This window comes from Scyliorhinus canicula, chromosome 4 (genome assembly GCF_902713615.1).
Source record: "Scyliorhinus canicula chromosome 4, sScyCan1.1, whole genome shotgun sequence".
Lineage (NCBI taxonomy): Eukaryota > Metazoa > Chordata > Chondrichthyes > Carcharhiniformes > Scyliorhinidae > Scyliorhinus > Scyliorhinus canicula.
In genome coordinates this window covers 6,655,348-6,668,455 of record NC_052149.1, presented here as the reverse complement: position 1 = coordinate 6,668,455, position 13,108 = coordinate 6,655,348, and the positions used below count along the sequence as shown (strand labels likewise).

Below are 13,108 nucleotides of genomic sequence, written 5' to 3'. Positions count from 1 at the left end.
GTGACGATCATGGCTTATGTGGCTTCGTGCAGTATCATAGAATTTACAGTGCGGATGGAGGCCATTCGGCCCATCGAGTCTGCACCGGTCCTTGGAACGAGCACCCCACCCAAGCCCACACCTCCACCCTATCCCCGTAATACCACCTAACGTCTTCTTTTGGACACTCAGGGCATTTTAGCAAGGCCAATTCACCTAACCTGCACATCTTTCAGGACTTGTGGGAGGAAACCGCAGCACCCAGGAGGAAACCCACACAGACACGGGGAGAACGTGCAGACTCCGCACAGAGAGCGACCCAAGCTGGGAATCGAACCTGGGACCCCGGAGCTGTGAAGCAACGGTGCTAACCACTGTGCCATATCCTCGGATGCATCTCATCTGGTCCTGGCACCGTAATAATTTGATGTAGAAGATGGCCACCTTCTCAATTACAAAATCCCTCTCTGGGAATAGAGACGGAGTAGGTGGAGGAGGGCAGCCATGTTTGAGGAGCAGGCGCCATAAGCCTTCTGGTGGCGGATGGAGCAGAAAGCTTTAGTGACTTTGAAATATGCTTTGCACAATGGTTGATTCCGTTCCTTTCATTTTGGATTTGTCAGCAAGATTGGGCCATTTTCCATTTCCTGGGAGCCTGACAAAAGTGGCGAAATTCATCATCACCTCCAATTTGGCAGCTCAGTCTTCAGCTGACAGAGAAAGAGAGTATTTGAGGGCCAGGATCTCAAACCAGAGACTAGGGTCATGGTTTACTGGGCAACAGTGATTTCCTTACTCCCATATCCTTCAGAGAATTAGGTAATCTACAGCAGACGCCCCAAAACACTGGAGAAGTACCGTCAGCGGTGCCTTCACGGGATTCTCTATATCCACTGACAAGAGAGGTGGTGCAGCAGCAGGAAGCTGTACCAGCCCAGCACACCCAGTACTGAGGTGCTAATCACTCAAAACAAGCTCCGCCAGGCAGTAGCTGCTGTTCATTTGTCTGTCCCCACACTGCCGAAGCAACTGCCCTACTCACAACTCAACCATGGCAGGAGATTCCCAGGAGGGTAACCAAAAACGCCTTAACGATGTCCTTAAATCATCACTGAAGAGGTCCAGAAGAGGGAGACCCTGACTTGTGGTCAACCAAAATGGGGAAGGGTCATTCAGGAATGCACTGAGCACATTGAGCGACTTTGTAACAAACAGGGTGAAATCAAGGTGTCTAATGGAGCACATCGCAGGGGTCCTGCAGTATCCAGGGGACACAGATTTAAGATTATTGACCCACAGACGACGTGAGGAACATGTTTTTAACAAAGCCGGTTTGTTGGGATCTTGAACATACTGTGTGAAAGGACAGTGGGAGCAAATTCAACCATAATTTTCCAAATTGATTTAAATAAACAATAGAAAGGTGAAGGTTGCAGGGTCCTGGAGAGAGAGGAGGGGGGTGGAACCAATTCAATAACTCTTTCAAAGAGGCAGTACAGGCACTCTTCTGATCCCTATTGCTCTATGATTGTATTGTTGATGACCAATGCAATTTTTGACCCAACAGGTCAGAGGTACTCGTTGTCTCAAGAAATATTGAGAATCTGTCTGCAGAGAAATTGACTCCAGTTGTGCCTGAAGCAAAGGAACCGAGCATTGCAAACCAAAAATTCAAGTCATCTGGACATGGTCAATCAAATGTAAGTTTGTTTTATGCTAAATAACATGAACAAAACCTTAACTGTAGATTCTATTGCTATTGACTATTGTTATCATCTCAGATCAGTCGTGATCTCATTGAATGGCGGAACAGACTTGATGGGCCGAATGGCCTACTTCTGCTCCTACATCTTGTGGTATGATGGACGTCTGCTGTGCACTTTCACATGAAAGGTAGTAGGTACCTGGAACTCTCGCATGCCAAAAGGCAATGGATGCTGAGGGACATTTGGAGATGTTCTTGCTCGAGAATATCACATTTCTGTTAGGTACGAGGATTGTCAGAAAATTCTGAATCTGTCAAAATAAATATGGTTGCAACATAATCCATTTGTTGTGTTCAACCGAGTTCAGACATGTACAATGTCTTCCAGCAGTAGACCATAGAACCATTGAAATGTTACATAGAACATAGAACATAGAACATAGAACATTACAGTGCAGTACAGGCCCTTCGGCCCACGATGTTGCCACGTCCTGTGAAACCCCTCTAAAGTCCCTCTACACTATTCCCTTATCGTCCATATGCCTATCCAATGACCATTTGAATGCGTTTAGTGTTGGCGAGTCCACTACTATTGCAGGCAGGGCATTCCACACCCTCACTACTCTCTGAGTAAAGAACCTACCTCTGACATCTGTCCTATACCTATCTCCCCTCAATTTAAAGCTATGTCCCCTCGTGCTGGACATCACCATCCGAGGAAAAAGGCTCTCACTGTCCACCCTATCTAATCCTCTGATCATCTTGTATGCCTCAATTAAGTCACCTCTTAACCTTCTTCTCTCTAACGAAAACAGCCTCAAGTCCTTCAGCCTTTCCTCATATGATCTTCCCTCCATACCAGGCAACATCCTGGTAAATCTCCTCTGCACCCTTTCCAATGCTTCCACATCCTTCCTATAATGTGGCGACCAGAACTGCACACAATACTCCAAATGCGGCCGCACCAGAGTTTTGTACAACTGCAACATGACCTCATGGCTCCGAAACTCAATTTCTCTACCAATAAAAGCTAACACACCGTACGCCTGCTCAACAACCCTCTCAACCTGGGTGGCAACTTTCAGGGATCTATGGACATGGACACCGAGATCTCTCTGCTCGTCCATACTACCAAGAATCTTACCATTAGCCCAGTACATCTGCCTTTCTGTTATTCCTTCCAAAATGAATCACCTTACACTTTTCTGCATTAAACTCCATTTGCCACCTGTCAGCCCAGCTCTGCAGCTTATCTATGTCCCTCTGTAACTTGTAACATCCTTCTGCACTGTCCACAACTCCACCGACTTTAGTGTCATCTGCAAATTTACTCACCCATCCTTCTACGCCCTCCTCCAGGTCATTTATAAAAATGACAAACAGCAACGGCCCCAAAACAGATCCTTGTGGCACACCACTAGTAACTGGACACCAGTCAGAGCATTTCCCATCAACCACCACTCTTTGCCTTCTATCAGCTAGCCAATTTCTGATCCAAACTGCTAAATCACCCTGAATCCCACGCTTCTGTATTTTCTACAATAGCCTACCGTGGGGAACCTTATCAAACGCTTTACTGAAATCGATATACACCACATCAACTGCTTTACCCTCATCCACCTGTTTGGTCACCTTCTCGAAGAACTCAATGAGGTTTGTGAGGCACGGCCTACCCTTCACAAAACCATGTTGACTACCTCTAAACAAATTATTCCTTTCCAGATGATTATACATCCTATCTCTTATAAACCTTTCCAAGACTTTTCCCACAACAGAAGTAAGGCTCACTGGCCTATAGTTACCGGGGTTATCTCTACTCCCCTTCTTGTACAAGGGGACAACATTTGCTATCCTCCAGTCCTCTGGCACTATTCCTGTAGACAAAGATGACTTAAAGATCAAAGCCAAAGGCTCAGCAATCTCCTCCCTAACTTCCCAGAGAATCCTAGGATAAATCCCATCCGGCCCAGGGGACTTATCTATTTTCACACTTTCCAGAATCGCTAACACCTCCTCCTTATGAACCTCAAGCCCTTCTAGTCTAGTAGCCTGTATCCTAGTATTCTCCTCGACAACTTTGTCTTTTTCCTGTGTGAATACTGACGAAAAATACTCATTTAGCACCTCTCCTATCTCCTCGGACTCTACGCACAACTTCCAACTACTGTCCTTGACTGGCCCTACTCTTACCTTAGTCATTCTTTTATTCCTGACATACCTATAGAAAGCTTTAGGGTTATCCTTGATCCTACCTGCCAAAAACTTCTCATGTCCTCGCTTGGCTCTTCTTAGCTCTCTCTTTAGAGCCTTCCTAGCTAACTTGTAACTCTCAAGCGACCCAACTGAACCATCACGTCTCATCTTCACATAAGCCTCCTTCTTCCTCTTGACAAGTGATTCAACTGCTTTAGTAACCCATGGTTCCCTCACTCAACCACTTCCTCCCTGCCTAACAGGTACATACTTATCAAGGACACGCAGTAGCTGTTCCTTGAACATGCTCCACATTTCCATTGTGTCCATCCCCTGCAGTTTTCCTCTCCAGGCGATGCATCCTAAGTCTTGCCTCATCGCAACATAATTGCCTTTCCCCCAGCAATAACTCTTGCCCTGCGATTTATACCTATCCCTTTCCATCGCTAAAGTAAACGTAATCGAATTGTGGTCACTATCACCAAAATGCTCACCTACCTCCAAATCTAACACCTGTCCTAGTTCATTACCCAGTACCAAATCCAATATGGCCTCGCCTCTTGTTGGCCTATCTACATACTGCATCAGGAAACCCTCCTGCACACATTGGACAAAAACAGATCCATCTAAAGTACTCGAACTATAGTGTTTCCAGTCAATATTTGGAACGTTAAAGTCCCCCGTAACAACTACCCTGTTATTTTCGCTCCTATCCAGAATCATCTTTGCAATCCTTTCCTCTACATCTCTGGAACTTTTCGGAGGCCTATAGAAAACCCCTAACAGGGTGACCTCTCCTTTCCTGTTTCTTAACTCAGCCCATATTACCTCAGTATTCGAGTCCTCGTCAAATGTCCTCTCAGCCACCGTAATACTGTCCTTGACTAACAACGCCACCCCTCCCCCTGTCTTACAATCTTCCCTGAACTTACTGAAATATCTAAACCACGGCACCTGCAACAACCATTCCTCGCCCTGCTCTATCCATGTCTCCGAAATGGCCACAACATCGAAGTCCCAGGTACTAACCCATGCCGTAAGCTCACCCACCTTATTCCGGTGGCTCCTAGCATTGAAGTAGACGCACTTTAGACCACCTTCCTTCCTGCCGGTACACTCCTGCAACTTTGAAACCTTACTCATGATCTCACTATTCTCAGCTTCTTGTGTACTGGAGCTACAATTCAGGTTCCCAATCCCCTGCTGAACTAGTTTAAACCCTCCCGAAGAGCATTAGCAAACCTCCCCCCGAGGATATTAGTACCCCTCTGGTCCAGGTGTAGACCATCCCATTTGTAGAGGTCCCACCTACCCCAGAATGAGCCCCAATTGTCCAGGAATCTGAAACCCTCCCTCCTGCACCATCCCTGCAGCCACGTGTTCAACTGCTCTCTCTCCCTATTCCTCGACTCGCTAGCACGTGGAACGGGTAACAACCCAGAGATAATAACTCTGTTTGTTCTAGCTCTAAGTTTCCACCCTAGCTCCCTGACTTCCTGCCTTACATCCCTATCCCTTTTCCTACCTATGTCGTTGGTACCTATGTGGACCACGACTTGGGGCTGCTCCCCCTCCCCCTTAAGGATCCCAAAAACACGATCTGAGACATCGCGGACCCTGGCACCTGGGAGGCAACACACCAACCGCGAGTCTCTCTCGTTCCCACAGAATCTCCTATCTATCCCCCTAACTATGGAGTCTCCAATGACTAATGTTCTACTCCTTTCCCCCCTTCCCTTCTGAGCAACAGGGACAGACTCTGTGCCAGAGACCTGTACCCCATGGCTGACCCCTGGTAATTCGTCCCCCCCAACAGTATCCAAAGCGGTATACCTGTTACTAAGGGGAACGACCACAGGGGATCCCTGTACTGACTGCTTACCCCCAGCCCCTCTCACCGTCACCCATCTATCTTTATTCTTTGGCGTAACTACCTCCCTGAAGCTTCTATCTATGACCCCCTCTGCCTCCCGAATGATCTGAAGTTCATCCAGCTCCAGCTCCAGTTCCCTAACACGGTTTTTGAGGAGCTGGAGTTGGGTGTACTTCCCACAGATTAAATCAGCAGGGACACTGACGGTGTCCTTCACCTCAAACATTCTTCAGGAGGAGCATTGTACTGCCTTCCCTGACATCACCTCTAGATTTAAAAAAAAGAAAAAGAAAGGAAGAGCGTACCTGATATTCCCTCAAACCCTGCTCCCGCTGAAAATTAAGCAAATTTAAAGGCACTCACTCACCTTCACGACAGGCCCCTGCTCCCGCTTCCCAATGACCGTGGTTTTTTTTTTTTGCTTAGAGGAGGAGGTAGGGGGGGAAACACTGATGAAGTGTTTCGGGTTTAACTGTCACTTGACAACAGCCCCTCCACAAACCACCTTCAAATTAGGCTGACCGCACTGCACGTATGCACATTTCCCCGGAACAGCCAATCAGTAGCTCTGCTCTGCTGCCCTCTGCTGGATGCTTGCCTTCACTCAAACTCCTCGGGTCTCCTTCGCAGGTACACCTTCAAATTAGGCTGACTGCACGGCGCGTATGCAAATTTCCCCGGAACAGCCAATCAGTAGCTCTGCTCTGCTGCCCTCTGCTGGATCTGTTACAGGGCAGAAATAAGTCAATCGGCCCATTCTGTCAGCAGAAAAGCAAAAGAAAAAAAAAACCCAAGCTCTCCATTTGAATCCTACAATCCAACACTTGTTCCAGAGCCTTGCAGATTGAAGCACTTCTGAAGCAGATCCAGGTACCTTTTAATTGAGTTCAGCGTTTCAACATCAACCACCAACTTAGGCAGTGAATTCCAGATGTCCAGCACCCTCTGGGTGAAAACACGTTTCCTCATGCCCTCTCTAATTCTTCTACCATTCACCATAAATTGGCCACTCAGCTGGGGAAAGATAGGCGGGATTCTCCGACCACCCCCCCCCCCCCCCCCCCCCCACCGCCGGGTCGGAGAATCGCCGGGGGGCGGCGTGAATCCCGCCCTGCCGCTCCGACGCCGGATGCTGAATTCTCTGCCACCGGTTATTGGACGGGGGCGGGGATTGCGCCACGCCGGTCGGGGGCCATTGGCAGTGGCCCTCCCCCATTGATGCTCTGGGCCCCGATGGGCCGAGCGGCCGCCCGTTTTCAGCCAGTCCCGCCGGTGTGGATTAGACAAGGTTCATATTGGCGGGACCTGGCTTTGAGGGTGGCTTGCGGAGTCCTCGAGGAGGGGGGGGGGTGATCCGGCCCCGGGGGGCAGCCCCACGGTTGGCATGTGTAAAGCTCCGCAATGGCCGCCGTGGAGAACAAACCCCTGTGCATGCGCAGGAATCACGGCAGCGGTTCTACGTTTGTGCTAGAACATGCTGACGCTCCTGCGCATGCGCCATCTCGCGTCGTCCAGCAGACTCCAGTGCCGGCCCAGCCCCCGGAAGTGCGGAGGATTCCGCAACTTCCGGGCGGACCCACGTCAGAGTGGTTGACGCCACTCTTTGGCGCCGGTACAGCCCATCCAGCCGATTGCGGGAGAATCCCGCCCCATGTCTTTCCTGTCCACTATGTCAAGGTCAATCCTTAGCTTCCTCTGAACGAAGGACAACAACCTGAGCCTATCCAATCTCTCCTCACAGCTGCAAATTTCCAGCCTGATCACACTCTTGTCAATCTCCTCTGCACTTGCCCCAGAGCAATTATGTCCTTCCTGTAATGTGGTCACAAAACCCCAACTGTGGTACAACCAGCATTTGTACAGTCCCATCATTACATCTCCGCTTCTCACCAGATAAAGCAAAAACATTCCATATTCATTCTTGACCACCTCGTCTACCTGTCCTGCCACTTTCCAAGAGCGGTGGACGTGCACTCCAAAGTCTCTCACTTCCTCAACCCCTCTCAATACTTTCCCATTTATTGAGCATTCCCTTGTTTTGTTTGCCCTCCAAAAATGCATTACCTCACAGTTTGGGGGATTGAATTCCATCTGGCATGTCTCCGCTGACTCAACCAAACCATTGCTATCATTCCAGCCATGAAAATATAGATACAATTGTCCTATTTTCTTTTCTGGCATGTTTCATTGATCCTTTAAATTCAACCCCAGCTCATCAAATTGTTAAGAAAAGCTCAATATCTGGAAAGATCCCCAGTCGTGCATGGAGTCCTTGCTGATTCATTATGGCCTGTGTCATGTGAGAGTACCTTTAAGAAATGGGTGTTTATAAATGGGTGTGTGTATAAATATCTGTAGTGAAAGTACCTTTATGAAATGGGTGTTTATTACTGCAGTGACGTCAGAGAGTGGGTGGAGCAGAGCTGTCTGTCAGCTTTTTACTTGCGTTTTAGGCTTTTTGCTCCAGGGTCGGTTTGGTTTCATTTTAGTTGTGGAGAAGCTGCAATCACAGCAGCATGTGTGTGAATCTCTGCAAGCTTATGAATGTCCATTTGCTGATTTCAACGTGGTAACTGTTCTCAGCAGTGAAGTTAAGCCTGATATCTTGCTGAAAAAAGGTGTTTTTAAGTCTTATGGATGTTAAAAGGAAAGCTTTAAGGATTACTTAGTGTTGTAGTCTTTGGGGGTTGTATTTGAATTAATGGTTGCTGAGATGTTCACTGTATGTTTTAAAAAGGTTAACTTGAGTTCATAGAATAAACATTGTTTTGCTTTAAAAATTACTTGGCCATTTCTGCTGTACCACACCTGTAGAGTGGGCTGTGTGCTCCCCATACCACAATCTATTAAAAGTTGTGGGTTAAGTGAACTCCATGATATGCTTTGGGGTTCTCTAAACCCTGGCCCGTAACTCCTGACAGATGTTATTATAAACCATTCTTCTCAAATTCCCTAAAAAACACAATAATAAGTGAACAGGCATGGTGGCACAGTGGTTGGCACTGCAGTCTCACATCAACAGTGACCAGGGTTCAATTCCGGCCTTGTGTGACTGTCTGTGTGGAGCTTGCACGTTCTCTCCACAGACAGCCGCCCCAGTGGGGGCCTTACCCAGCCAATATGCCTGTGCCACGCATCAGCCAGCAAACCCCGGGGGTCCCCGATGTTACTCTTGCGGCCAGCAGAAACACCCCCGCCAACGCTGGCCGGCCCACGCTGCCCTTTATAAGGCTTGCGGTAAGAAGGGGCACTTTGCCGCGGCCAGTGGGCGCCACCATCTTTTTCAACCCCCGCCACGAGCGGCCCATGGGCGTCGCCATTTTGTCCTCCCCAAGATCATCAGGCACCGCCACCTTGTCTCCACCATGGCACATGGGCACGACCAGTGTTCCATGACCCGTGCCCCCCCAGGCACCCCATCATCCGACACCAGTGACGACCAACCACGACTCGCCTCAGTGACCATCGACCTGTCTCGTCCGCACAACCTGGCCACCACATCAACCGGCGGTAAGATCGACGGACACGTGACCTCTTGCCTGCTGGACTCCGGGAGCACCGAAAGCTTCATCCACCCGGATATGGTAAGGCGCTGCTCTCTCGCGGTACACCCCGCCAATCAAAGAATCTCCCTGGCCTCCGGATCCCATTCCGTGGCGATCCGGGGGTACTGTACGGTCACACTCACGGTCCAGGGCGTAGAATTCAGCGTCTTCCACCTCTACGTCCTCCCTAACCTCTGCGCTGCCCTACTACTCGGCCTGGACTTCCAGTGAAACCTCCAGAGCCTAACCCTGAAATTCAGCGGGTCCCTACCCCCCTTACTGTGTGCGGCCTCGCGACCCCAAAGGTCGATCCACCTTCCCTCTTCGCAAATCTAACCCCGGATTGCAAACCCGTCGCCACCAGGAGCAGACGGTACAGCACCCAGGACAGGACCTTCATCAGGTCTGAGGTCCAGCGGCTGCTTCGGGAAGGCATCATCGAGGCCAGCAACAGCCCCTGGAGAGCCCAAGTGGTAGTGGTGAAAACTGGGGAGAAACACAGAATGGTCGTGGACTACAGCCAGACCATCAATCGGTACACTCAGCTCGACGCGTACCCCCTCCTATGCATATCTGATATGGTCAATCTGATTGCACAGTACAGGGTCTTCTCAACGATAGACCTCAAATCCGCCTACCACCGGCTCCCCATCCGTAAAGCGGTCCGTCCCTACACTGCCTTCGAGGCAGACGGTTGCCTCTATCACTTCCTCAGGGTTCCCTTCGGCGTCACCAACGGGGTCTCGGTCTTCCAAAGGGAGATGGACCGAATGGTTGACCAGTACAGTTTGAGGGCCACCTTTCCATACCTAGACAGCGTCACCATCTGCGGCCATGATCAGCAGGACCACGATGCCAGACTTGCCAAATTTCTCCACACCGCCACTCTCCTAAACCTCACCTACAACAAGGAAAAGTGTGTGTTTAGCACGACCCGCTTAGCCATCCTTGGCTATGTGGTCCAGAACAGAGTTCTGGGGCCGAATCCCGACCACATGCGCCCCCTCATGGAGCTCCCCCTCCCCCACTGCCCCTAGGCCCTCAAACTCTGCCTGGGGTTCTTTTCATACTACGCCCAGTGGGTCCCAAACTATGCGGACAAGGACCGCCCACTCATACAGTCCACCCATTTTCCCCTGATGGCCGAGGCTCAACAGGCCTTCGCCCGTATCAGATCCCATATCGCCAAGGCCGGGATGCACGCTGTAGATGAGACACTGCCCTTTAAAGTTGAAAGCGACGCTTCAGACGTCGCCCTCGCCGCCACTCTAAACCAGGCAGGCAGGCCCATGGCATTCTTTTCTGGCACCCTTCATGCCTCAGAAATTCGGCACTCATCCGTCGAAAAAGAGGCCCAAGCTATCGTTGAAGCTGTGCGGCATTGGAGGCATTACCTGGCCGGCAGGAGGTTCACTCTCCTCACTGACCAATGGTCGGTAGCCTTCATGTTCAATAACACACAGCGGGGCAAGATCAAGAATGATAAGATCTTGAGGTGGAGGATCGAGCTCTCCACCTACGTTTACGAGATTTTGTATCGCCCCAGCAAGCTCAACGAGCCCCCAGACGCCCTATCCCGAGGTACATGTGCCAGCGCACAAGTAGACCAACTCTGGGCCCTGCACAGCAGCCTTTGTCACCCGGGAGTCACACAGTTGTACCATTTTATAAAGGCCCGCAATCTGCCCTACTCCGTCAAGGAAGTACGGACAATCACCAGGGAGTGCCAGGTCTGTGCGGAGTGCAAGCCGCACTTCTACCAGCCGGACCGTGCGCGCCTGGTGAAAGCCTCCCGCCTCTTTGAGCGCCTCAGCGTGGATTTCAAATGGCCCCTCCCCTCCACCGACCGTAACACGTATTTTCTCAGTGTAGTCGATGAGTACTCCAGATTCCCCTTCGCCATCCCATTGCCCCGACATGACGTCTGCCACCGCCATCAAAGCCATCAACACCATCTTCGCTCTGTTCTGCTTCCCTGCCTACATCCATAGTGACAGGGGATCCTCATTCATGAGCGATGAGCTGCGTCAGTTCCTGCTCAGCAGAGATATCGCCTCCAGCAGGACGACCAGCTATAACCCCCGAGAAAACGAACAGGTAGAGAGGGAGACGGTATGAAGGGCCGTCCAACTGGCCCTACGGTCCAGGAACCTCCCGGCCTCCCGCTGGCAGGAGGTCCTCCCTGATGCACTGTGCTCCATTCGGTCACTACTGTGCACCGCCACTAACAACACACCCCATGAACGTCTCTTTGCCTTCCCCAAGAAGTCTACATCCAGGGTGTTGCTCCTGACTTGGCTCACAGCTCCAGGACCCATTCTTCTCCGTAGGCTGACTCCACAAGACGGACCCGTTGGTGGAGAGGGTGCAGTTGCTCCATGTGAACCCACAGTATGCCTATGTGGCGTACCCCGACGGCCGTCAGGATACTGTCTCCTTCAGGGACCTGGCACCAGCAGGTTCCACACACACACACACACACGCCCCTCTGGCCCGGCGCCACCCTCCCCTCCACCGACACTCCCAGCAGCAACCCCCAGGACCACCCGTCCTCCCCCTGCCCACGCCCGAGGGTGAAGAGGATTTCAGCACACTCCCGGAGTCACCGAAGACCAGACCAGCATCGGCATCGCCGCCACCACTGCGTCGCTCCCAGCGGCACATCAAGGCCCCGGACCGGTTAAAGCTCTAACTGGTCCACTAGACTTCAAAAGACATATTTTGTTTCTCACAAAAATTGTATATTTAAAATTCAGTTGTTGTATATAATTCTCCATCACCCCCGCCGGGCTCAATTTTAACAGTGGGTGAATGTGGTAAACCATTGTTGCACCTATATTAGGTGATGTATGGTAGGACCTGTACTACAGGTATGACGGTAGTCCCCGCCTGCTGGCTCCGCCCAGTAGGCGGAGTATAAATATGTGTGTCCTCCGTGCAGCAGCCATTTCGCCAGCTGCTGTGGGAGGCCAAATATCTTAGACCAATAAAGCCTCAGTTGTATTCAACTCTCGTCTTTGTGCAATTGATCGTGCATCACCCTCCTGCAATGGCAAAATACGTGGCAGTCATCCACACAAACCACAAAGAGCAATTGTTTCCAAGGTACTGTATCAACAATCTTTCTTTTCTTTCTCAAGGACAATCCCACAATGGAACAAGCTGTCAAAGGGAATAGTCACAGCCTTAGCATTGGAAACCTTCATGAACCATCTCTGGACTCTTTTCAATTAAGTTTTTATTATCAGGACAACCATCTCAGCGGGTCATGCCTGGTTGAACTAGCTACTAATTGAGTGATGAAGCTCGTTCACTCAAGGGGCTGAATGGCCTCTTCCTGTTGCTATTGTTCTTATATATTGGTTGATGTATGAAACGAAAGAAGCAATTTACACAAGAAGTATTTACACAACACTCACATTGCAACAGAAATGGCCATTACAGGCAATGAAACACTTTGGAGTGGTCAGCTCTGCTGTATGTTATCAGCTTTTACTTGCAAATGCCTGAATAATTGTGACAAAAATCCATAAGGCAATGAGAAAAGTTAATTGATTTTTGCTTCCTTATCTGCAGCCAGATCTTTGTTCAGGAATCATAATGGATGAAGCTGAATGTTACGATGAAGCACAGAAGCCTGCACCAAGGCCCTCTTCGACTAACATTTGTACGAGGATGACTACCTTTGGCTTTGACCTGTGCCTGGATGCAAAGTCAGCAGATGCTGTTTTCATCCGCCATGGACCACTGCATAGATTGATGGGAGTGCACACTGCCAAAGTTTCAATCAGGCCAGGTAACGACATGGCAAAT

At 50.1% G+C, this 13,108-nt stretch overlaps 1 protein-coding gene across 1 annotated transcript in view; it reads left to right on the top strand.

The window, feature by feature from the left end:
• The window catches only part of LOC119964114 (vitellogenin-like), a 92,936-nt gene that overhangs the window by 53,066 nt on the left and 26,762 nt on the right, over positions 1-13,108 (top strand). Inside the window, exons 20-21 of the mRNA XM_038793420.1 lie at positions 1,547-1,679; positions 12,872-13,091. Coding sequence (XP_038649348.1) covers positions 1,547-1,679; positions 12,872-13,091 — 353 coding nt within the window. The remainder of the gene's footprint in view (positions 1-1,546; positions 1,680-12,871; positions 13,092-13,108) is intronic.